At 41.4% G+C, this 26602-nt stretch overlaps 1 protein-coding gene across 1 annotated transcript in view; it reads right to left on the bottom strand.

Annotated features, from left to right (window-relative positions):
• The window catches only part of LOC147703076 (sulfate transporter-like), a 95371-nt gene extending 69037 nt beyond the window's left edge, over positions 1-26334 (bottom strand). Inside the window, exon 1 of the mRNA XM_086928872.1 lies at positions 25723-26334. Coding sequence (XP_086784998.1) covers positions 25723-26334 — 612 coding nt within the window. The remainder of the gene's footprint in view (positions 1-25722) is intronic.
• Positions 26335-26602: the final 268 nt, after the last annotated feature.

Below are 26602 nucleotides of genomic sequence, written 5' to 3'. Positions count from 1 at the left end.
AGGATGAAAAGAGGATGCAGTGACCCTGTGGAATTAAAACTGGCACAACAAGAAAGTAAAAAAAGATTTCTAGACAGAGGATATTCAGCTAAAATTGTGGACACGGCTATTGCTAAATCTGATTTAATACCCAGGGATGAGTTGCTAACAGGCAATCACCAAAAAAGACAAAAACAAACTGATCCCAATAAAAATGAGTTCAGAATAATTACAGGATTTAGTAGACAATCAAAGGAGATCTATCGGATTGTTAATAAACATTGGCCACTGGTTATGAAAGATCCTATTATAGGCAAGGATTTGCCTACTAGGGTCTCTCTCACTTACAGCAGGGCGCCTTCCCTGAGGGACCAAATTGTGGACACCAATCCTGAACCAATCAGAGGCAGTAGCTGGTGACAAACAGGCAGAGGCTTCTATAAATGTAAAACATGCAAAGCCTGCACCCATGGTGTCAATACTAAATGCTACAAAGATGGGTTTAGTGACACAGTTCACCTAATATCACAAGTATTGACGTGCAAGACCGACCATGTGGTGTACATATTACAATGCCCTTGTCCTCTGATGTACGTAGGAAGTACAAAACTCCCCGTACATCAGCGAATTCTCCAGCATTTGAGGGAGATCTCAAATGGAGACAATACTTATCCATGTTGCCCGCCACTATCGAGAAGTACACCAGAGTAACAACAAAACATTGTCGTACTTTGTGATAGATAGTGTAAATACAAATAGACGGGGAGGAGACAGAGAAACGAATTTGAGAAAACTTGAAACTAAGTATATCCTCATGCTAAATACTAAGGCCCCAACAGGATTGAACATCACTGAAGATCTGTATACATGTTTATTATAATTAATCTAACACTCTGACACCTAGGATATTACATCACCCCCCTATGGCAATGAGGGATTATCTGGGCTGGGACAGAAATCTGCCCCAATTGCTTCTATAGGATAATAGGTAGCGTCTGGCATTAACTATTCAGGTACTGCAAAATGAAACTGTAGCTGCTACCAAATAGAAAGATAACAATGAGATAAGAAAAGAAAAATAGAAAAAAAGTAAAAAAACAGATACAAAAAAAGTAAACAATAAATTACAATAAATACAAGTATCTGAATGATCCAGCTAACAGGTCCTTATTCCTGGCGCTGATCTAATTCAGTTAGACTTGTTCTGATTTGTTTTGCACTATATTTTCACTTTATTATTGACATGGGAGTATATAAATGTGTAACAATTGGAAAATGATTTAATGGGTATTGAATGATTTTCTAGTGGGTTGCGAAAAATTAATTAAATGAAGCGCCTCAGGATTAAAACACAGTTACATTTACATTATAAGCTTGCTTTGATTTGCACTACTGATGTTATAACCTATCGACGGATAGTTATCACATAGATGGTTATTTATTTTTGCATAAATGCAGAAATTTAAATCAAGCGTTGAAGCCTTGAAGCACAAGCACTTTGTTGTTAATAATGTAACTATGTAAAGATGTAAAAATATGGATGTATAATAATAGTATTTATTCTATTTTTGTATATAGAAGTATCATGAGGCATTTTTCTATTATAGAGTGATTTATATTTTTGTATTTGACCCATAACTATCAAATTCAGATAATTTTACCCATTATATACCAAAGAGTATTTTACCATGATATCATGAATTAATTGTGCTTCTGATTTGCCATCCATTACACAAATGTGATATTTTGTCATGCAAGTCAAAGCGGAAAATATTTCTTCCATGTCTATGTTTAAACAGAGCATGTGATCAAAAACCTTTTTTCAACCAGTGGCTGTTGCTTTAAAAGAACGGCTCATGATGAATGACACTGTCATGTGAACAAGGCTCCCAGGAGCCGAAACGTCATGCGATGTGCCTGCTCGAAATAAATTGATCTGCACACATTTGGACCGTGTCTGCGTCTTTCTAAGGTGTGGGAGGACGCCTCACCTTTTGGAAATCGTGTGTGGATCTCTTGGATATATATATACATATATATACATAACCTACTGGCGGTCGCCAGTAGGTACATATAGTTAGGACCTAGTTACCATAGGAAATCCCCAACATTCTATTGGGAATAACTTTGGTGCCGATTGAGGAATCTGCATGTAATTTTCCTTAAAATTGCTTCACTTCGCTCCGCTCCTTCCCTGAAAGTTTCGGGGGGATTCGTCAAGCGGGGCCGAGAAAAAAGGGGGGTCCCAAAACGTGTTTTCCCCATGTTAATTTCCATAGGGACCTTTAGACACGGCTACAGCCCGAACGGCTGAATGGAATTACACCAAACTTTGCAAAATGGTAGGGCCTGGTATGCAGATGTGCCTTTGCTATGTGTGGTACAAAATCCCTCCAGTAGTTCTTGAGATCTTGAGAAAATTGAATTTGAAAATTTTCAAATGGCATTTTCTATGGGACCTTTAGACACGGCTGCAGCCCGAACGGCTGAATGGAATTACACCAAACCTGGCAAAATGCTAGGGACAGGTATGCAGTAGTGCCTTTGCTATATTTGGTGAAAATCCCTCCAGTAGTTGTTGGGAAAATTGAATTTGAGCAAATTATATATCTGTATGCGCTCAACATTCTATTGGGAATACCTTTGGCGCCGATTGAGGAATCTGTGTGTAATTTTCCAGAATTTTGGCCAGCTCCGCTCCGCTCCTTCCCTGCAAGTTTCGGGGGATTCATCAAGCAGGGGCCGAAAGGGGGGTCCCAAAACGTGTTTTCCCCATGTTAATTTCCATAGGGACCTTTAGACACAGCTATAGCCCGAACGGCTGAATGGAATTACACCAAACTTGTCAAAACGGTAGGGCCTGGTATGCAGACGTGCCTTTGCTATGCTTGGTGAAAATCCCTCCAGTAGTTCTTGAGAAAATTGAATTTGAAATTTTTCAAATGGCTTTTTCTATGGGACCTTTAGACACGGCTACAGCCCGAACGGCTGAAAGGAATTACACCAAACTTGGCAAAATGGTAGGGAAAGGTATGCAGTAGTGCCTTTTCTATATTTGGTGAAAATCCCTCCAGTAGTTGTTGAGAAAATTGAATTTGAGCAAATTTATTTATTTATTTTATGTAGTTTATAGAGCGCACAGCTACCCCCGAAGGGGTGTCCCGGCGCTAAAAACCTGAGCCTCCATGGGAGAAGAGAGAGCATAGAGCAAGGAGAAACAGTAGGGTGAATCAGAGTCCGGAGAAGAGCCAGGTTTTGAGTTTGGCTCGGAAGATGGGTTCGGAGGGACAGAATCTCAACTCGATTGGCAGAGAGTTCCATAGTTTAGCAGCAATGATACTGAACCCTCTGCCACCCATTCTAGATAATCTAAAACGGGGGGAGATCAGGAGGCGGAGGTCATTGGATCTCAAGGATCTGATGGAGCGGGATATCGAGACACGTTTTTTCAGGTAGTTGGGTCCGCGGTCATTGACGGCTCGATAGGTGAGGGTAAGGACCTTGAACTGAATACGGCTAGCCACTGGTAGCCAGTGGAGTTCCTTACGATACGCAGAAACAGATTGGCGGTAGGGGATATTACCAATCAATCTGGCCGCAGCATTCTGGACAATCTGCAGCCGGCCTACCAGATACTGGGGGGCACCAGCATAGAGGCTGTTAGCATAGTCCAGGTGGGACGTGATGAGGGCTTGGGTAACTGTACGGCGGGAATCCAGAGGGAGATAGGGAAGAATTTTTTTGATCATGCGCAACTTCAGGAAACAGGCAGAGGTCACTTTATTGACCTGAGTTTTGCATGAGAGGGAGTCATCAAACTGGAAACCCAGATTCCGAGCAGAGTGAACGGGAGAGGGGGCGGGATCAAGCGCCGTGGGCCACCACCAAGAAGAGGGGATGGAAGCTTTCTGATTGAAAAACAGTACCTCCGTTTTGTCTGCATTCAGTCTGAGGTGGTTAGCGGTCATCCAGGCACTGATGTTGTTGAGGCACTGGCGGAAGTTGGTGAATGCGGAGTCCGAGTGGTCTCTGAAGGAAAACACCAGCTGAGTGTCGTCAGCATAAGAGACCACCCTGACTCCGTAGGACTCCACAACGTCGGCCAGTGGGGCAAGATAGACGTTGAAAAACAGGGGGCTGAGGGCGGAACCTTGTGGCACACCGCATGACAGGGGTTTTTTCTCCGACTTGAAAGGCCGCAACAAAACCCTCTGACTTCTTGTCGAGAGGAAGGACTCGATCCAGCTGAAAGCGGTGCCGCCAATGCCTATCTGTTTAAGTCGGTCAAGGAGGATGGGGTGGGAGACCGTATCGAAAGCTGCGGACAGGTCGAGGAGGACCAGCATGGCCTCCTCGCCCCTGTCCACGCATTCCCGAATAGTCTCCGATACTTCCAACAATGCCGTCTCAGTGCTGAATCCAGCTCTAAATCCGGATTGTGATTCGTGCAGTAGAGAGTGGTTTTCCAGATATTCCGTGAGTTGCAGCTGCACGGCCTTTTCCAGGACCTTTGCGGGTTTAGGGAGAAGGGAGATGGGGCGATAGTTGGCAAAAACAGTGGGATCTGCATCCGCTTTTTTTAGGATGGGAATCACCAAGGCCTCCTTCCAGGTGGTAGGGAAGAAGCCATGGTGGAGGGAGGCGTTCCAGATGGAAAGGAAGGGGCAGGCTAGCGAAGACGCCAGTTCTCCCATGAGTTTCGCAGGGACAGGATCAGAGGGGGCGCCGGATTTGCAATGGGTGAGTAACCTAATAGCATCATCCCGGTTGAGTTTATTAAAAGAGAGAAAGGAGGGAGAATCTGGGGGACTAGTGGGGGTAGGCAGGGGGACTAGCCCTATAGGGAAGGAGACACAGAGTTTATTTATCTTTTCGAGGAAGTAGTCTGAAAGTCCCTCGCATAGAGCCTGACTCGCAGTGTTCTGAGGGGCCCTGGCCGGAGGATTAATAAAGTCTTTAACAATGGTGAAAAGGGTTTTAGATGAGTTTTTGGCCTTGGTAATTTGAGAGGAAAAATGATCTTTCATAGCGATTTTTTTTTGTTTGAGGAATTTTTTCAGGGCAGATCTGTATAAAAGTTTGGCTTCAGGGTCGTATTTTAGTCTCCACTTACGTTCGAGAGCTTTGCATCTGCTTTTCTCCTCACGGAGGGAGGTAGAGAACCAGGGAGCGGAGGGTCGCGATCTAGTGGAGGTAATGATTTTCTGAGGAGCAATGGAGTCAATAGCATTGACAAGAGCAGCATTTAGCCTAGAAACATTTCCATCTATATCAGAGGAGAGGTACTCCGTCTGAAAGTGGAATACCGGGTCCAAGGTGGCACATGTAACCTTGTGCCACTTTCTTCCCAACTCCTTCCTAGGGGCCACGGGGGCAGTTTTTCGTCCGAGGGCAAGAGAGAAGGGGATGAGGTAATGGTCAGACCAGGTGAGAGGGAGGGGTGGGAGGACAGTGATATTCGAAAAATTGGCGAATATGAGGTCCAAAGTGTGACCAGCCACATGAGTGGGACCTGCGACTAATTGTTTGAGATTCAGGCTTTCCATAGTTTCCAACAGATTGTTCGCCTTCACGCAGAGAGGGTTGTCTACGTGGAGGTTAAAATCACCAAGGACTAAGAAATATTGGTGTTTGAGGGATAGATCAGCCAGTTGGTGGGAGAGGGCAGTGAGAGAAGGGGAGGTGGCGGTAGGGGGGTTGTAAACTAATGTGCCAGCCAGTATAACTGCCGCGGAGTCAGATATAGAGAAGTACATGGCTTCAATTATACCAATATTAGTAAGTTTGGTAAAGGTCAACTGGAGATAGGATTTGAGAATGACGGCTAGACCGCCTCCAGATTTACCACCAGCCCGGTTCAAGCATTTTATATCATATCCTGGGGGTATGGCCAGATAGAGATCCGGAGAGGAGGAGTCAGTGATCCAGGACTCAGTGAGGAATAAAATATCCCATTCGTCTGAGGAGATAGACATCCAGATGTCATTGGCATGACGGGGGAGAGAGCGGCAATTGATCAAGCCAGCTTTCAGGGTCCGGTAATTAGAGGAGGGAGGCTGCGAAGGGGGACGAGAAGGGAGACAGGGTTGGTAGGGCGGGAGAGTGAAGTTGCACTGCGGGCAATGGAAATGAGCAGACTCATGGTGGTTTGGGATGCAGCGAGTGATAGTCGAGCAAGGGAGGGGGTTTAGTAGGTGTAGTTGGGTGTTGGTCCAACACGTACGGACAGAGTCAGTGGAAAAGGCAGGGGGTCTGGCCCTGGGCCCGGTCCAGGCCCGGACGGGCCCAGACGGGCTTGCCTTTGGCGCGCCTTCGGCGCGCTGACGGCGCGCTGACGGCGCGCCCGCTGCGCCCGTCCGCTGCGCTTCCTAGCGAGACACATAATTTATGTCTGTGGGAATGGGCGTCATGGGGGTGTGGCCAGCTGAGGTGGGCGTGTCCGCCGTGGCGTATGCGCTCACAGTACGCGGACCGTACGTGTACGGTACACGTACCGTACGAGTACCTGCGCGTACCCTTTTGTGTGCGAGCGAGTTTCTGATTGGCTGGCAGTCGACTGTCAACATTCCAAACTGTCCAAACCAGTACGTGTTGGCCACCATCTTGTCTTTCAGGAGAACTGAGGCACAAGAGAGCCCAAAACAAGAGTGGAAAACACGCAAAGGGGGCCGGGTAGAGACCACTCAACCCTCTAGCCCTTCTCAGGGGGTCCCAAAAGGACCCCCAAGGGCAAAAAAAAAAAATTGTGGGGTACGCGCACCGTATGCATACGGTACGCGTACCGTGTGCATACCCCGCTATTTAAAAAAAAAAAAAAACATTTTTGCACTTGGTGGTCCTTCTGAGACCCCCTGAGAAGGGCTAGGGGGTCAGGGGGTCTCAACCCTGCCCCCTTTTCGAGTTTTCCACTCTTGTTTTGTGCTCTCTTGTACCTCACTTCTCCTGAGAAACAAGATGGCTGCTCAGGTGGTCCCAGAAGGATAATAACATATATAAACGTTATCCGCTAATAGAATTAGCATTTACAAAACCTTTGAAATTTATTGAAAAAAAATATAGGTTTCACGCCTGATATAGTTAGGAATAAGCATTTAAAAAACCTTGCAAATTCACTGAAAAAACCATAGGTTTCAAGCCTTATATAGTTAGGAATTAGCATTTAAAAAACCTTGCAAATTCACTTAAAAAACCATAGGTTTCAGGCCTTATATAGGTAGGAATTAGCATTTAAAAAACCTTGCAAATTCGCTTAAAAAAACATAGGTTTCAGGCCTTTTATAGTTAGGAATTAGCATTTTAAAAACCTTGTAAATTCACTTAAAAAACCATAGGTTTCAGGCCTTATATAGTTAGGAATTAGCATTTAAAAAACCATTGAAATTGCTTCTATATAGTTAGTTGTACTAACTATATTTTGCGCACCCGCAATCCACTGCTGATGATGTCACATATTACATCATTCATGACATGGTCAGTGATATCACTGATGACATCACTGATGACATCTCAAATGACATAACTGATGACATCACTGATGACATCTCATTTGACATCACTGATCACATCACTGATGATATCATTCATGTGATAATATGATGCACCTCCTCACACTCTAATATAACCTTTGATACACCCAGTGTTAAATACAGACTTCCATTCTTGAAACCAATGACACACCAATACCAGAAACTACAGACGCACTCACTGATTCCTAGGTCTACACACACATTCACTCAATCACCCATAGAATCACTCATACATACAGTCACTCATCAATACAACACTATCATATGCACTCATACACCTATACAGACACTCACACACTGCTACTCATCCATGGAGTTACTCACACACCTAGTCAGTCATGCAAAGAATCAATCACACTTCCATTTCCTCAACTATACAGTTATACACACAACACCTTACTTATTCAAACATATACTAACACATCCTTATTTTCTTATACAATCATTGATACAAGTACACAATGATCCATACAGCCACTCGCACATTCACTGGCTCTCATGTATAGTCATTTATATATGCCAACTCTCACGTGCACTGTGTTTTACATATGTACTTACTTGGACATGTAGCACTGAGATATCCATTCACTCACCAACACACCCATGCACACAATCATCCGCCCATATAGCTGTTTCCACATGCACTCTTGAATTCATACACCTAGTGAATCAACTGCTCACACATCTATGCACAGAGTCACAAACCTCCCAGCCACCCACACACACACTCAGTCTCCCATTCAAATACTTGGGCAACAATCAATAACCCATATAGCCACTCATATAGCTACTGATCAACACATGCAGCAGCTTACTCAACAACAGACATACTGATGCACACATTCAGACAGTTTAGTCACTAACCCATGCATTTAGTAAGTCACATTTAATCACTCACTCATACAGTCAGTCACGCACCTACTAAATCCTTCATCCAGACACTTATACATCCACTCATTCTTCAATATGTAAAACATATTTAAACTTTACAGAAACACACAGTCACTGGATGATGTCATCAGTGATGTCATCATTGATGTCAGATGAGATGTCATCAGTGATGTCATCAGTGATGTCATTTGAGATGTCATCAGTGATGTAATGTGTAATGTAATGTAATGTGTCTTGTAAAGCTCACTGCTGCCCTGAGGCGTTGTGGCGCTGTAGACCGCTGGGGAACCCATCCTGGCTATCCCTGTGAGATGGTCCCTACTGGGTATATCCAAGGTGAAACCAGGCATCCCCGGCGAATGTGGGGGGCCGTTGTAGAGATGAGGCAAGCTAATGCCCAGAGTTGCCGAGTGTGATCCCTGGTTAGAGTAGGCACCGAGGCGAGAATTATCAAGTCCGCGGACCCTGGTCCACGACCCTGCCGCGTCGGGAATTGAACCCTGGTCCCGGGCTGTTCTCTGCTTCCGGGTCTGCCGCCTCTAACCAGTGAGCCACACCACTGATGTCACTGACCATGTCATGAATGATGTAATATGTGACATCATCAGCAGTGAATTGCGGGTGCGCGAAATATAGTTAGTACAACTAACTATATTGGAGCAATTTCAATGGTTTTTTAAATGCTAATTCCTAACTATATAAGGCCTGAAACCTATGGTTTTTCAAGTGAATACATATATATATATATATATATATATATATATATATATATATATATATATATATATATATATATATATATATATATATATATTCACACAACATCCTCCGAGCAAGGAGCCCCCAACCCTTCAGGGCGGCCTCTTAAAACAATGGGCACGGAGAAGCCCATCAATCACAAGAAAAGAACACAGAGGCCCAGTTCCGGATTCGTGGCAGTTTAATTTGAAAGACCAGCAGCACAGATTACTCCAATTTCAATGGTTTTTTAAATGCTAATTCCTAACTATATAAGGCCTGAAACCTATGGTTTTTCAAGTTAATACATATATATATATACATATATATATATATATATATATATATATATATATATATATATATGAACCACGTGACTCCTCTGGATTGCTCGGTGTTTCCAGCGCCTGCTCAGCACATTCAGCACACCAGCAAACAGAAAGGAGACGGACCACGTAACCTCAGCATATCGTTGTTTTATTCGGTACACAGAAAGCAGCTACGCGTTTCTGGCAAGGTATGCCCTTGTTCACGCTGCAACATGTACATAAGACTCAATGCTTTTTTAAATGCAGTTTCAAACAGTGACCCCCCCTTCACAGTGACGTGGTGAGTCATGTGACTTAATAAATATAGAAAACATGCTGCCACAGTAAGTGTGAGTACATCTGATGGTAATATACCATAAAGATACATCACTGGTTAAATCCAAATCCATAAATGTAAATGTACATTTTAAGGCTGTCAATATATTTCAACAATTTTACATCATATCATATCTAAATATGACCCAACCTACTTTCTCTGGGAGAATATTGACAAGCTGTAAATGCTGGGAAACTCCCTCATCAACAAATGTACAAGTAGTGTGTCTGATCACATAACCATGGCAGTTATGATAAAGTGCTAAGTGAAGATTAAAAATAAAGTGCAAGGTTATGAAAAAAGTGTGCAGGAAGAGAAAGCTGTACGAGATAAAGTGCAATACCATTCATTAGCTCTAGTACGAAGGAATATATCTAAGCACACCTCAGTTTCATATGGGTATAACTTATTACCACAACATTCTATGTGCATATTTCGTACCTTAATAATAATAAATAGCACAAATAGTTAAAACACAATGAACATCAATAAATACACCTAGGTTTGTGATAATCAATTGATGATATATATACACACAAGTTTAAATAGCATATATATACACCTCTATATTACATATTTACAACCCACAACAATTTATATGTGGTAATTTCATGTCTATATCTGAGATATCTGTCATCTTATCAAGTAGTAAACGATGTAGAAAAGTAGAAAAGTAGAAAAATACAAATATACATATATATAAAAAAAAAAAAATATATATATATATATATATATATATATATATATGAGATATCTACATGATCATATTTACAAAAAGGAAAGGTTTCATGTGATTATTTACAACAAGCAGCAAGAAATATACTCAGACCCATCCTCAACCTCAAAATAGGGAACCTAACTCAGAGGGAGGTAAGGATAGTGGGTATGGGTCTGGGGCAATATACAGGAAATATAGGCGGAAGAACAATAATATATATTACAAAAAGTGATGCATCTCATCAATATTGTTCAATCTGTTCGGCCAACGTGTGTCAAGCTCTAGTATCATCCTAGTCTCCAGCTGTCTTAAAAGTGATTCCCTGTCTCCTCCTCTTTTCAGGGGTGGTATGGCACCGATAACAAAGTACTTTAAGCACGATAGATCTTTGTTGTGTACTCTTTTAAAATGTCGGGCCACCGGATAGGCAGGGTCACTGTGCAAAATCGCGCGCAAATGTTGTAGGATCCTGACGTGCACCTGCAGCTTGGTACTACCAACATATTGTAAACCGCAGGTACACGTCAGGACATACACGGCAAAGTCTGTTTTGCAATTAAAATTGCCTGTGATCTTTTTTGGCTCTGTAGCAAAAGGAGTTAAATATTGTGAGGTGTTGATGCCAAATCTACAAGCGCGGCAGCTGGAGCATTTGAAAAAACCTCTTGAAGGTTTCAACCAAGGGGTTTTAGTTTTCAATTCAGGGGCAGGTTTGTCCAATGCGGACCCCATACTTTTCGCCCGTCTGAAAGTGATGATGGGATTGGCTGGTAACCTGGTATTTAATATGTGGTCACTTAATACTATAGGCCAATTCTTTTTAAAAATTGCTTTTAATTTCCTGTCTTCGCTGCTAAAAGCTGTGATCATTCTTGGGCCATCTTGTTGAGTCTCAGGAATTTCGCTAATTTCTGACTGTGTCTGGGGGGAAGGAAATAGACTTTCTCTAGATCTAAGTTTAGATTTTTCCACTGCTTCCCTGAGAATCTTGTCAGAATAACCCCTGACTTTTAATCGTGCCAGCAATTCATCTAAACATTGTTCAAAGTCAGTTGGGGAACTGCAGATTCTCTTTAATCTTAATATCTCTCCATAGGGTATTCCCATGATGGTATCTTTGGGGTGCATACTGGCAGTGTGTAAGGTCATATTACCAGCAGTGGCCTTCCTATGGAGTGTAGTACAAAGCTTGGCATCAGACACATAGATCTCCACGTCCAATATATATATATATATTACCTACTGGCGGTTGCCAGTAGGTAGTTATAGTTAGGATTATTTTCTATGCAAAATCTCAACATTCTATTGTGAATAACTTTGGCGTCGGATGAGGAACCTGCCTGAACATTTCCTCAAATTTGCCTCGCGGCGCCCCGGTCCTTCCCTGAAAGTTTGGGGGGGATTCGTCAAGTGGGGGCTGAGATAAAAGGGGGGTCCCAAAACATGTTTTCCCCATGTTAATTTCCATGGGGCGGTCAACCTCACTTTTAGCCCGAACGGCTGAATGGATTTCCACCAAACTTGGCAAAATTGTAGGGACTGGTAGCCCGATGTGCCTTTGCTATGTCTCAAGATATGTGCTGCAGTGGATTTTGAGTAATTTAGGTAAAAAAATATATATATATCTATGGCTGGGAGCGCTCCGGGCGCGGTACGCGACTTGCGCGCGGAAAGATGATTGGCTCTCGGGTGTCTGTAAACATTCTTAACAGTCCGGAGCGGCCGCCATCTTGTGTCTCGGTCCTAAAATCAAAGGGGGAATTGACCATAAGGGGGTAGAGTAGACCCCCCCGATTTTTGCGGGGGGAGCGCCCAGTACGCGCATCGGGGAGCGGACCGGGGAGCGCACCATGATGAAAAAAGAATGTTTTTTAAAAATGAAGCCTTTTTTTATAAATTGGAGGTAGTTCTAAAAAGAACTGTTTTTTTATTCTTTTTGTTGTTTTATAATTTTTTTAGTGTTTTTTTGAACATTTTTTTCTTTTTTGTTTTTTCTGAACAGTTTTATATTTTTTTGTATTTTTTATGGGGAGAAACAAAAAAAAGGGAATTGAAAATGTCTCAACTGGAGCACAAAAAAATACAGGAAAAATTATGGTTTCCTCGGGCATTTGTGGTGATCCATAGCAACAGAGATTAGTGTAATGCTTTTTTCACCATAACTAATGGTTTTGTTACAATAAATACAAACAATTTTGTATCCCCAAACTTTGTTTGTATATTTGAAATCACCTCACTTGCTTCTGGACCCGATGGTGTGGGTTCTTTAGTTGTAGAGGTTCTGGATGATGATTGGGGTAGGTTACTGCAGATTTCCCTCACCTCTGCTGCAGAATAGTTAGCAGGGTGTAAACGCTGCATGTGTCGTATCATAGTATGATTCCCAAAGGAACATTTTTTAGCAGGGTTCCCCCTGGATAGCACAGCTTTACAGATGAGACAAGTCACCTTTGCAGCGTTTACTTTTTTGGAACCCCTTGGGATTTTGAAAAACTCCCATATGAAGTGCTCTTTTGGTTTGTATGGGGGATTGTCTTCCTGCAGGAACGGCCTTGTCCCTTCCTCCTCTTCCTCCTCCTCCTCCTCTTCTTCTTGACCACCAATGTGATCTTCTGGTGGTCCTTGTGGTGGTGGGGGTGGTGGTGGTGGGGCAGATGCTCCAGCTGCTGATAGTACTGTAGCCATATCTGTAAGAAAAAAGCAGGTCTTCCTCACTCAAAGAATAAAGTGAGAATGAGGAAAAAAGGTGGGGGCTTTCATCATTTGGAAAACAAAACTGTTCTGAACCAATGAAAAGTGTTATTTTCAGGTCACATGAGCCGGGCTTTCACCATTTGGAAACCAAAACTGTTCTGAACCAATGTTATGTTATGTTATGTTATGTTATGTTATGTTATGTTATGTTAACTTTTTTTGTACCGCGCACAGCTGCCCCAGCAAAGGGGCGTCCTGGCGCCAAAAGAAGGTATACACAACACCGCAATAAAGACGCTGAATCAGAGATTTTTATTAAAAAGAAAGGTTTTAATGGCACGTCTGAACTGGAGTAAGTCGTCCAGTGCTCGAATTTCAACAAGAAGAGAGTTCCACAGTTTTGCGGCCACTACTCGAAAGGAGCGGCCGCCAGTCCTACTCAACAAGAAACGTGGGACAACAGACAGGTTCTGACCCATTGATCTCAGGGATCGAGAGGGGACATAAGGGGTCAGTAAGTTCATCAGTACAGGGGGGGCCGTGCCTTTTAAAATTTTAAAAGCCAGGCAAAGCACCTTAAACTCGATCCTCCAAGCAACAGGCAGCCAGTGGAGCGCTTGCAGTGTTCTTGAAACCGAACAACGCCTAGGCAGTCCTACCACCGCTCTGGCTGCGGCGTTCTGCACTCGCTGCAGCCGCGTGAGTTCAGCCTAGTTTGTTCCTGCTAGCAGCGCACTGGCATAGTCTATCCTAGATAGTACTGAGGCTTGGACCACAAGCTGTCTGGTGGGGGCATCGAAGAATTTAAGTACAGGTCTGATGCCCCTGATGATGCCAAAACAAGAGGCTGCCACCCTCTTAGTATGGCAGGTGAAACTAAGGGTAGGATCCAGCCAGACCCCAAGATTTTTTATCTCCATTACAGGAGAAGGGGTCATTCCTAATTCGGGAGGCCACCAGTTATCATTCCACCATCCTGTCTGCTTTCCGACCACCATGACCTCTGTCTTCTTAGTGTTCAATTGGAGACAGTTCTGATTCATCCAATTGGCCACCGCACGTAGCCCCTCGCAAAACTTGAGGGCCTCCACAGCTGAGTCCCCACTCAACGTGACCCCCAGCTGCGTGTCATCCGCATAGGATACCATTGTCTGGCCCCAGCGTTTGACTACCACAGCCAGCGGTCTGACGTATAGGTTGAATAAAGTGGGGCTCAAAGATGATCCCTGTGGGACCCCCAGTGTCAGCGGGTAAGAGGTAGATTTACCGGGTGGGATCGCGACCTGGAATGATTTGTCAGAGAGGAAGGACCGGAACCAACACAAAGCAGACCCCCTAACGCCTGCTTCCTCTAGCCGCCGCAACAGGATCTCGTGAGACACTGTATCGAACGTGGCACTCAGATCTAATAACAGGAGTGCCGCTGTTCGTCCGGTATCCAGCACGGAGCGCAGATGTTCAACCATAAACAACAAAGCAGTCTCCGTGCTGTGGCCTGCACGAAATCCATTTTGAGTGGGATCCAAGATGTTGGCTTTGGCGAGATGATCAGCCAGAATCCCATTCACGTGAAAAGTGTTATTTTCAGGTCACATGACCCGACGCGCTTACGCTACGCGCCTCGGTGCGCGCCCGGGGGCGCGCACCGGGGCACGCCCAGCGGCGCTTACGTTGCGCGTTCGTATGCGCGAGGGTGCTTCCGGGTGCGCTTACGCCGTGCATATCACGCGGACACGGCTACGCGAAACGTTACGTTGATGTTATATATATATATATTCCACTCCTTCCTACTTCTCCAAGCTCGGCATGCAGGACACAAGGACCACCACACAGTTTTCCCAGTTCAAAAGGTCAGTTTATCATCTCCTTCTGTTTCTATATGGCATGACGCGTTTCGGGTAGAAACTACCCTTGATCACATAACGGTACATTGGTACAGAGAACCTTTAAATACTCATTTTTTTAACTTTTTGGCTAGGCACACCACGTGATTAATGGAAAGTGAAAACACACTTTTAAAAAAATAGGGTAAGTGGCTACTTCATTAATTTTAAAGCACATTATGTAATATATTTCTTTTTAAACCTTTGTTGTTTCAAGCTTATACACATAATAACAGCATAAATGCATTTGCGGTAAACCTGGACTCAATTTATATAAATTTACATGAATGAATTAATTTGGCATATGTTATTACATTGTAAATCATCTAAAATGGAAATCTAAAACCATTTACTATGTACACCTTAAAAACTGTATAAAAATATATATATCTATATAGAAAATTTATACTATTTATAGAAAAATATATGCACATCTATTACACCTAATTATAAATAATTATGAATTCTAACAGCATGAATGCTATTTTAAATATGTGCAAAATTATGCCAATCTGTAAACTTCACTATTTTGTATTCTGTAGTGCTCTAGCCGGTACTACCTTTTGTGCAAATCTCCTGCGTAAATGCAGTTACACATGTGCAAATAAGTAAAAATGTGCAAAAATATCCATATACATATATCCATGTGCAAAACATTACTAGATTCAATTATCTTAAATTCCTAACAACTGATCCCAGTTGTTAAAAAGAGCTCACTTCAATTCCAATATCAAATAAAGTGCTGAGTGCTGTACAAAAAAAGTAAGTCGATGCTAAAATATACAGTATTAAAAATTCATACCTGTATGAGATATAGCTAACTGTGCGATTTATTATGCCTTATCTATAATCCATCAAAATAAACATATATTCAAAAACACATTATCTATAAGAAGTGAACAGAAAGAGCTAAAAAAATGGATATATTTATATATTCACTGAAAAAACCATAGGTTTTAGGCCTTATATAGTTAGGAATTAGCATTTAAAAAACCTTTAAAATTCACTCAAAAAACTATACGTTTTAGGGGTGTTATAGTTAGCTGGACATTTCACTCATACAAAACCATTGAAATTGCTCCTATATAGTTAGTTATACTAACTATATTTCGCGAACCCGCAATCCACTGCTGATGATGTCACATATTACATCATTCATGACAAGGTCAGTGACATCACTGATGACATCTCAAATGACATCACTGATGACATCATCCAGTGAAAGTGGTTTGCTTCGTTATTTAAAGATGCATTATATATATAGCAATTTGCATTGAAGAATGAGTGGAAATATTAAAATAAATATTTGGATGGAGGATTTAGTAGCAGTGTAATTGACTGTTTTATTGACCAATTTATAGTGTCTCACTAAATATAGTGGATAGTGACTAAACTGTTTGAATATCTGTATCACTTTGTCAGTTGTTGTGTAAACAGGTACTCCAGTTGGTAACTAGCTATGTGAAAGTCTGTATTAGTTATTGATTAGTTAACTGAGTATTTGTATGGGAGAGTGAATGTGTGTGTGGTACGGTGGGGGTGTGTGACTGCCCAAAGATGTGTGAATAGTTGATGCACTAGATATATGAAGTTAAAACTACATGTTCTAACAGTTGTTTGGGTGAGTGAATATCTTTATGGGTGTGGTGATGAGCAAATATATTTCTCAATGGTACATGTCCAACAAACTAGAAAAATAAAAGGCAGTGTATGTGTCAGTTGTTGTATATAAATAAGTATACATAAGACTCAATGATTGTGTGAGTGACTGTATGGATAACTTTATACTTGTAATAATGATTTTATAATTCACTAAGTATGACTTATTATCTAAATGAATAGATGAAGTTGTGTTTGTATAAGTGTGTAGCTAAGTAAATATGTAAGTATGATCCATTGTTTGCATAAGTGAGTAGGATGACTTCATATGCGAATAGGATGTGTGCTGTATCATACATCATACTCTGTATTTTACAAAGAGTGATGAAAGATTTTACTAGTGTATGAAAAGGTGCATGTGATTGTCACATGGATGATGTCATCAGTGATATCATTTGAGATGTCATCAGTGATGTCACTGACCTTGTCATGAATGATGTAATATGTGACATCATCAACAGTGGATTGCGGATGCGCGAAATATAGTTAGTACAACTAACTATATAGGAGCAATTTCAATGTTTTTGTATGAGTGAAATGTCCAGCTAACTATAACACCCCTAAAACGTATAGTTTTTTGAGTGAATTTTAAAGGTTTTTTAAATGCTAATTCCTAACTATATAAGGCCTGAAACCTATGGTTTTTTCAGTGAATTTCAAAGGTTTTTTAAATGCTAATTTCTAACTATATAAGGCCTGAAACCTATGGTTTTTTTCAGTGAATTTGCAAGTTTTTTTTAAATGCTCATTCCTAACTATATGAGGCCTGAAACCTATGTTTTTTTCAGTGAATTTCAAAGTTTTTTTTAATGCTAATTCCTAACTATATAAGACCTGAAAGTCCACCAGGAATCTCCAGTATGCGCCAGGGGACTGCATTGCAGAGAGGTGTAATGAAGCCACACCCCTTTTTACACCTCTCTGCAACGCAGCCCCCGTGCATGTTTGAAGAGGGGGAACTAATTCCCCTTGCATACTGGGGGCCCCTGGGGGCCAACTAGCCCACCTGGAACCTCCAGTATGCGCCAGGCGGCTGCATTGCAGAGGTGTAATGAGGCTATGCCCCTTGTTACACCTCTCTGCAACGCAGCCCCCTGCCGCGTTTGCAGAGGGGGAACTAATTCCCCTTGCATACTTGGGGTCCCTGGGGGCCAACTAGCCCACCAGGAGCCTCCAGTATGCGCCAGGGGGCTGCATTGCAGAGAGGTGTAATGAGGCCACACCCTTTTTTACACCTCTCTGCAACGCAGCCCCGGTGCATATTTGACGAGGGGGAACTAATTCCTCTTGCATACTAGGGGTCCCTGGGGGCCAACTAGCCCACCTGGAACCTCCAGTATGCACCAGGGGGCTGCATTACACAGAAGTGTAATGAGGCTATGCCCCTTTTTACACCTCTCTGCAACGCAGGCCACTGGTGTGTTTGCAGAGGGGGGACTAATTCCCCTTGCATACTGGGGGTCCCTGGGTCATATCTGCCCAAACATCGATATTCCGAACGATTGAAAATTACTTTTCTTGAGAAACATTTGGATTTGCATTATCATGTCCTATACTTTGGAATTTTTGAAAGACTGACTTTGAGGATGCTATAAATTACTCAAGTCTGCCCGAATTGTGTGGGTAAAATTGATACCTAGTCACTTTGAATAAGAATGTACTTACGTTTCGTCTAACATTTGGAAGAAATATCTAGTTATATGACAACAGGATACCGACATATCTTGAAGGAAATAAGAACGCCCTGAAGAAGTTCTGTTGTACAGAACGAAACGTTTCGGCTGGCTGTGGTACATAAACTCAAAGAAAATAAAAGCATTTGAATATACACCAAGATTCAGTGCTTCAATAAGGACTCTAAGTGATATGATTTGATTGGACTTATTGTGCAAGTGGTGCTGTGCCAAACTTTGGAATATTCTCCACTACTCTCTACTACTTACTCTCTCCTACTCCACTACTCTCTAATACTCAATCTCTACTACTCATTCTCTACTACTCTACTACTCTCTCTCTACAACTCACTCCCTACTACTCACTATCTACTACTCTCTACTACTCACTCTCTACTACTCTCTACTCTCTACTACTCACTCTCTACTACTCTCTCTATACTACTCACTCTTTTCTACTCACTCTCTGCTACACTCTACTACTCACTCTCTGCTTCTCACTCTCTACTACTCTCTACTACTCACTCTCTACTACTCTCTCTCTACTACTCTCTACTACTCACTCTCTACTACTCACTCTACTTCTCACTCTACTACTCTCTACTACTCACTCTCTACTACTCTCTCTCTACTAGTCTCTACTACTCACTCTACTACTCACTCTCTACTACTCTCTACTATTCTCTCTCTCTACTACTCACTCTCTACTACTCTCTACTACTCACTCTCTACTACTCACTCTCTACTACTCTCTACTACTCACTCTTTACTACTCTCTACTACTCACTCTCTACTGCTCTCTACTACTCACTCTACTACTTACTCTCTACTACTCTCTACTACTCACTCTCTACTACTCACTCTCTACTACTCTCTACTACTCACTCTACTATTCACTCTACTACTCTCTACTACTCACTCTCTGCTACTCTCTCTACTGCTCTCTACTACTCTCTACTACTCACTCTCTACTCTCTATTACTCACTCTCTACTCTCTACCTCTATCTACTTCTCTCTCTACTAGTCTCTACCTCTCTACCGCTACCTCTCTTCCTCTACCTCTACACCTCTACCTCTCTATACACGCACACATATACACATATATATATTTATGCATATGCATTTATATATATGTATGTGTATATATAAATATATATATACATACATATATAAACATATATAATCTGTATATCTATATAAATACAAATATAAATGCATGCATACATATAAATATATGCATACATATGCATGTTATTTACATGAAAGTTTGGAAAATACTAATAAAAGCAAAGCTAAAAAGCCACCTCATTACAAACAGAATGGCTTTAACTCAAACGAGGGCGAGATCTATTGCATTTTCAATGCTTGTTTACTTTGGTTTCATCAAGAAGGCATTCAGATGTGTCACACATTTGCCAAAAATTCTGAATGTTAGCACTCTAGTTGCTCATTAGATCACTGTAGTAAAGCTACTGCTCACCAGGGAAGTCTGCTGCTGTTATTCAAAGTGAATGTTTCAGTCTGCATGTCAGAATTTTTTTAATGAAATAGAAGAGGATTTGAGAAGTCACTCAAAATGTGCCCTAATTTTTCTTTAAGAAGCACTAATCATACTTTCTATGGCAAAATGAACCCCCTCATTTTGTTCCTTTTTAAATTAAATGTTTTCAGACTTACCACTTCATTCCAATCAAGATGGCTTCTGGTGTGCCATACCTTTGTAATAAGTAGGACTGTTAGCGCTCTAGTTGTTCTTTAGAACACTCTGGGACATTCTGTCATTGGGCTATACTTGGGCTACATCTGGGTGATATTTGGGCTACATTTGGGCTCTTTTGTCTCTGGTGGCCATCTTGGGAGACTGCATGTCAGAATTTTTTAATGAAATAGAAGAGGATTTGAGAAATCACTCAAAATGTGCCTTAATTTTTCTTTCTGCAGCACTAATAATACTTTCTATGGCAAAATATACCCCCTCATTTTGTTCCTTTTTAAATTAAATGTTTTAAGAGTTACCACTTTATTCCAATCAAGATGGCTTCAGGTGTGCTACACCTTTGTAATAAGTAGGACTGTTAGCGCTCTAGTTGTTCTTTAGAACACTCTAGGAGGCTGCAGTAGAACACAAAGGAATCAACTGACAGTCTCTGTCCTTGTTGGATGTACATGTTTTACTGAGAATGTCAGACTTCATTCTCAAATGACTGAGAAAGATAATGTGAATTTACAGAAAATATGCTTTCAGTTTAGCTTATAGATCCCCTTCCAAACTACTGTCGGAAAAGCATGAGATAATAGTTTTCTCTCAAACATGATTCATGATATCACAGCAGAAGGCTTTTTCACATGGTAAAATCACCTTAGAAAACACCACAATTCCTAAAATGAGTATGGTACCATCAAAAAATGATTTATAATGTAACTAAAGTCCTAAAACCCTCTATTAACTACAATGCTTTTTAATGAGGTGCTATCATGTATATTGGTCCCAAGATGGCTGCCAACACTTCTTGGATGAAGTGCTGACAGCCAATCAGATCAGATGTGTGGTTAGGCTCAGCCCAGATATATGTGTTTTTGAAGTTAATATTCATAAAAACCACTGGAGCAATTTTCACCAAACATAGCAAAGGCACATCTGCGTACCAGTCCCTACAATTTTGCAAAGTTTGGCGTTATTCCGTTCAGCTGTTCGGGCTCTAGACTTGTCAGACCGTCCTATGGAAATTAACATGGGGAAAACATGTTTTGGGACCCCCCTTTTTTCTCAGCCCCCACTTCACGAATCCCCCGAAACTTTCAGGGAAGTAGCGGAGCGGAGCTGGCAAAAATTTTGAAAAATGACACGCAAATTCCTCAACCGGCGCCAAAGTTATTCCCAATAGAATGTTGCGGATTTCCTATGGTAGCTAATCCTAACTATATATACCTACTGGCTATCGCCAGTAGGTAATATATATATATATATATATATATATATATATATATATATATATATATATATATATATATATATATATATATATATATATACTTTGACAAGCCCAAGTTCAGAGGAACACAGGGTAAAACATAGATTTGTTACAGCTATATCCCAAGAATTTTGTTATATCCCAATCATAGCCATGCAACATTAGTTTCTTTTTGCATTCTATATAGCCTCGATGAATGCAAGCGCTTTTTTTTTAATTCACAACTGCACCCATGTGTAGATCATTTTTGTATATATGATTTGGCATTAAGATTTCAGATGTACTATGTTTGCAGTTTCCAGAACATTGTATCCCGGGAGTCCTGCTAATTTCAGACATTTTTATGGACAATCAAACTAGGAAAAACTAAAGAGATTTGACTTGCCTGAATTGCAAAAGCTTGCCTTTGAGAATGTTAAAAATGGAACCTCATGTATGTAAATAAACGTACCTCATAGAAGATTATCTGGCCTGAAAATATGGAATGTCAGCTGCTTTTGGAGGATCTTTTTTTTTAAATTGGGGCGTGTGTGACGTCTGTCCTTTATGGCGGTGTGTTAATGGGTGTAGCTTCCATTGGTGCAGCAGGTGCAGCCCTGAGGACCCCACTGTACCCTGATTAATGCTGTACTTTATAATTCAAACAGGGGCCCATTTCCATGCCTTACTCTAGGGCCAAGGACAAATGTGACTACTCTACTGGATGATTTTTTGTTTGACACACATAGAAACTTGCCAGCCGAACACAATCTTCAAAATTAGAAACCAGAAAGAAACTAAGATAATGTTCCTTACCTGGAAAGCACAAGCTTCTCTTACTTATGCCACCCTACAAATGTCAAACTAGGGCAGAGAAAAAACTATTTTATGGTACCATGTGCTGTAAAAGACCAATATTTGCTGTCAATTGCAAAATTCTCATCATTTAGTATTTTACCAGTTCTCCTGATAAAATCAGTGATCTAGATATATATAATCCCAAAATGGTTGCGCCTCAAAGTAATCTTTGTATGAGAACTGTTGTGGAACAGATGCAAAAGAATCTGCTTCAAAAACAGAGCTAACAATCTTTGGCAATGATACCTCCTTCTGGAGTACAACTTGGTGGCCCGCCAATTTGGGCTTTCTCCCAGTGGCGATTCAAAAACTGAGACACGTAGGGGTCATGTTTGACACCAAGTTGGTGTTTTCTGATCATGTAAATCAGGTAGCTTCTGCCTGTTTTTTACTTTGAAGGTGCTGAAAAAAGTATTTGTTTTCTTTTCCTTGAGCTAAAGAAAACTAATTGTGGCCCTGGTAACCTCGAGACTTGATTACTTTAATGCTCTGTATGTGGGCTCTCAGCAGTGCCTACTCAGTAAGTTGCTAATGTTCCAAAACGCAGCAGCCCGAATTCTATTGAATCTTCAAAATTCATTTCTATCTCTCATGTCATTTGCAATTTGCATTGGTTACCTGTCAGGGAGTGAATTAAATCCAAAGACCTATTCTGGGGAGACCCTTCACAAGGTTGACCCTCTTTACCTCCAGTTTCAATCCTCAACTGCCAACAAGGTAGTGGTTCCTAAAATCAAGAAGGCCCCTTGAGGAGGGAGAAGTTTCTCCCACACTACCTCTAAATGGTGGAATGCACTGCCAGATCACGTTAGAGCACAGACTATTATGACTAGTTTTAGAAAGCAATTAAAGACCTGGATGATCTTGAGTATCTTTAAAGTAAGTCTTTTTTACTTTTCTTTATTTTTCAGTCAGATACCGTTCAGACACACCAGCAAGATGCCCCTTTTGGTATGTGCATGCTCTACAAAATATAGTAACATAACATAACACATAGGTGACACACAAAGTCCATTTTCAAGATATGGACTTGACATGGTTACAATTGTGTCCTAATCTCCTCCTGTAAAATATGCCAATCAACATGATTGGATTTTATTGGTAGAATTGTGGAAAGTGGATTCTTTTGAATTGGTCATACATTTCTCTATATTCTTTCACATTATTCTGAGGACATTTTGTTTGTTAGATTAGCCATCCTCATTTTCCTCAGGGTGTCTAACTTTGAAAAATGGGTAAAATGTACATTCACTGTTTTGTATTTTCAATGAGAGATTAGTTTGGGAAACCCTTAACTATTGTCAAGTTTTCAGACCTGCATAGCTCTCTGGGTTCACCTCTGGGGTTCATACTTATATTTCCTACAAACTACAAGCATGCAAAATCCACAAAAATAGGAAGTATAGACTACCACTTACCACTACTAGATATTCAAAAATAAGACTGAAACCCCCTTTTCTTCTCAGCCTGGTCCAATGAGGTAGAAAGAGTACAATTTTAGGGAGTGTTGTATAAAGTTCTGAAGCATGAATCCTCACAAACATGTTTTAAACTTTGCTAGATGTGCGAAGCAATAAGCCAGAAAACTTTAAACAAATTGGGGGAGAGGCAATAAAGGTACTCTCCTATGTAGTGTGACTAATCTTAGTGCCTCACAGGTCCAAGATCATACCACTAAGCAGCCACATATCTTCTGCCTACTTTTGTAGTGTTGTATAGATCCCATTTCCGCTTCCAGTATACCTAGGGCTTGACCTCTCTCAGCGGGGCATAAAGAATATGGCTGCTAACCAGCAGCTGTGGTTTATCCCCATCAGGGCAGCCTTAAATCACCAAAAGAAAAAATAATTCCCTGTATTCCATGTCGTGCACAATCTCCAGCTGCACGGTATGGGTAGACACCCCACGTGTGATGGTTGCTCAGACATTGATCCAAAGAGCAATGTAACATTGGTCGTAAGCTATACCTCACTGATAACGCCTTAGTAGGCTCAAACGGAGATGGCGTTGTTTCTATTCCCATCTTGCAAGGAACTGTCCTGGCACTTTCTTGCACAGCACTTATTTTTGATTTTTTTTTTAAAACTAAATTGGACCAGATTTGTACTGTTCTCTTAGACTGCTAAAAGGAAAATCACAATCCCTGGGTATCTTTACAATTTCCAACTTGTTTGAAAAAATGCTGCAACTTGGCTTGGCTATCATTTGTGTAATAAAACCTATCAAGATCTAAGATTGTAAGATTGAAATTTCCCAAATGTAAAAACAGTCTTGGAACAAGGAGAGCTGGTGGGGGAATGCATATCACTTAAACGATTCATTGCACTATACTGTGTCTTGCTTAACAATCACAACACCTCCCATCAGTGGCATTGAGCACCAAGGTAACCAGAAAGTTTAAGGAGGCATGTGGATTTAAATCACAGATAAAGAATCTAGTACTTCTATAAGAATTTAGCACATGAAGCCTCATTTTTGTGCTGCTAGGGTGGTACTTACAACCTCAGAATCTGAGAGAAATCCTGACAGAGGCTATACTGGAAGTCACTTCTCACAAGCTTGACTTCACTGAACAAGCATTTAAATGTAGTGGATCTGTGCCAACTTCTTAGACCCTCTGATTAGGCAACTATATCACAGGTGATCCCTTTACATTTCTGAGGTAAACACTAGGCACCTTTCCAATTAGTTATTTCATCCCACAAGCTCTTGAGCAGCTTTTACCAGCCCCCATATGACATGTAAATTAATAACCAGACAATCATTAGGGCACAAAACTTGATAAATAAGTGCTCACTATTAATGTCAAGAAGACACTCTCCCTGTCATATTCTTGGAAAAGGCGAGGTATTGGCCTTTCCTCGCTGTACGTGTCAGGGCACTCCCCTAAACCTCATTTCAAATAATTGAAGCCAAGCTTATTTACGCTCATTTCTCCACTTACTACTGGGTCTGAGCTTCAGTACAGTGGATAGCCAGAATATTAGGTTAAAATCACTTTCGGTGGAGGTCAAAGTCCCTGTGGTTAAGGGAGGATAACTTTAATCAAGTTCGGAGGCCTACAATAAAAAGGGGGCACACTGAACTTGAAAGAACAAAATATTATGTTACAAGAAACTGATGCTTCTAAAAGGAGATGCTTTGCTATTCGTCTGAAAGAAATACCATTAATTAATTAGAAGAGGTTATAATACATTACCCTTTGAGAACTGCCAAATGTCCTGGACTGCCGGTTCCAGCCCATTCTGATGCAGGGTAATACTCAAATGGTGATATTGGTAAGAACATATGAGCGGCCAGTGACTTTCTGGGGGTTATCTATCATGAGTGCAGCAGGTGCAAGGGACTATTGGTTTGCTGGACCCACAGAAGCTTAATTATTGATGACTTTTAATGCTCAACAGGAGAAAAGGGACCAATTTCTTCGATCACTTACTGGACTATGGCAGCTTTCCTTCACCACTGGTGACTAGACTATGCCAACAGAATTAATTCTTGCAATTTACCTGGTAAACCCCAACAAGAAAAGTCAAGGATGTGGCAACCTTGATCTCAAAACAGCTTTTGTCACAGAAGTCAGTGGCATTGATTGGTACGGATGAGTTTATAAATGCCCCAGCAACAGTTCCTCCATCTGTCGCATATCCAGCAGCTTTCAACTGTTTGCTAACTGACTGGCCAATCATCAGGCCAAGCACCCCATAGGTCCCAACACAGTTATGGCGTGATGTGCCAAAGGCAATGTAAACAAGGCAGCAAAAGAAGTTTGTGTATAGTCCATAAATAGGATCCACGTTGGCTAAGAGGGCATATGCAATAGACTGCGGAATGGTGACAACTCCAACGATAAGCCCTGACACAATGTCATTCAGGAGCTGCTGTTTGATCTTATAACGAGGGACCCATTCCAGCACAGGAAGGGTCTGAATGAGGGATTTTGTGATCATTTTTGGGGTGCACGTGCAGATCTCCTTGGCCTTCTTGAGGATCAACTCCTTAGTGCTGGGCTTGCATTGCTCATGCTCCTCCAGACGGACTTGCATGTAAGCTAAGGGCGTGCGATGAAAAGACGGGAAATCTGCGTCCTGCTCAGAGAACTCTTTTTGCTGGGATGTCATCTTGTGGTGTCAACTAAATAAAGGAAGGAAAGGAGAGCATCATGAGGAATAAAGTCAGTTCTACCATATTATTCCAAGCATCCAGACCTTCTAAAGCAGTGATAATGTATTTCGTCTTCAACCAGACATTTGCTGATGCCCGTATTCACTAGTGACAATCCAGCAGTGTGAAGCCACATTTACTATTGTGAAAACACAGATTTCTTAAGTCCTAGACTATTATGAAAATTTCTCATTGATCTTTCAATTTACCCATTGATGATACAAG

This window comes from Lissotriton vulgaris, chromosome 7, assembly GCF_964263255.1.
Source record: "Lissotriton vulgaris chromosome 7, aLisVul1.2, whole genome shotgun sequence".
In the NCBI taxonomy this organism is placed as follows: domain Eukaryota; kingdom Metazoa; phylum Chordata; class Amphibia; order Caudata; family Salamandridae; genus Lissotriton; species Lissotriton vulgaris.
Note: the sequence above shows the minus strand (reverse complement) of the source record. Positions and strands in the feature narration are given on the sequence as shown.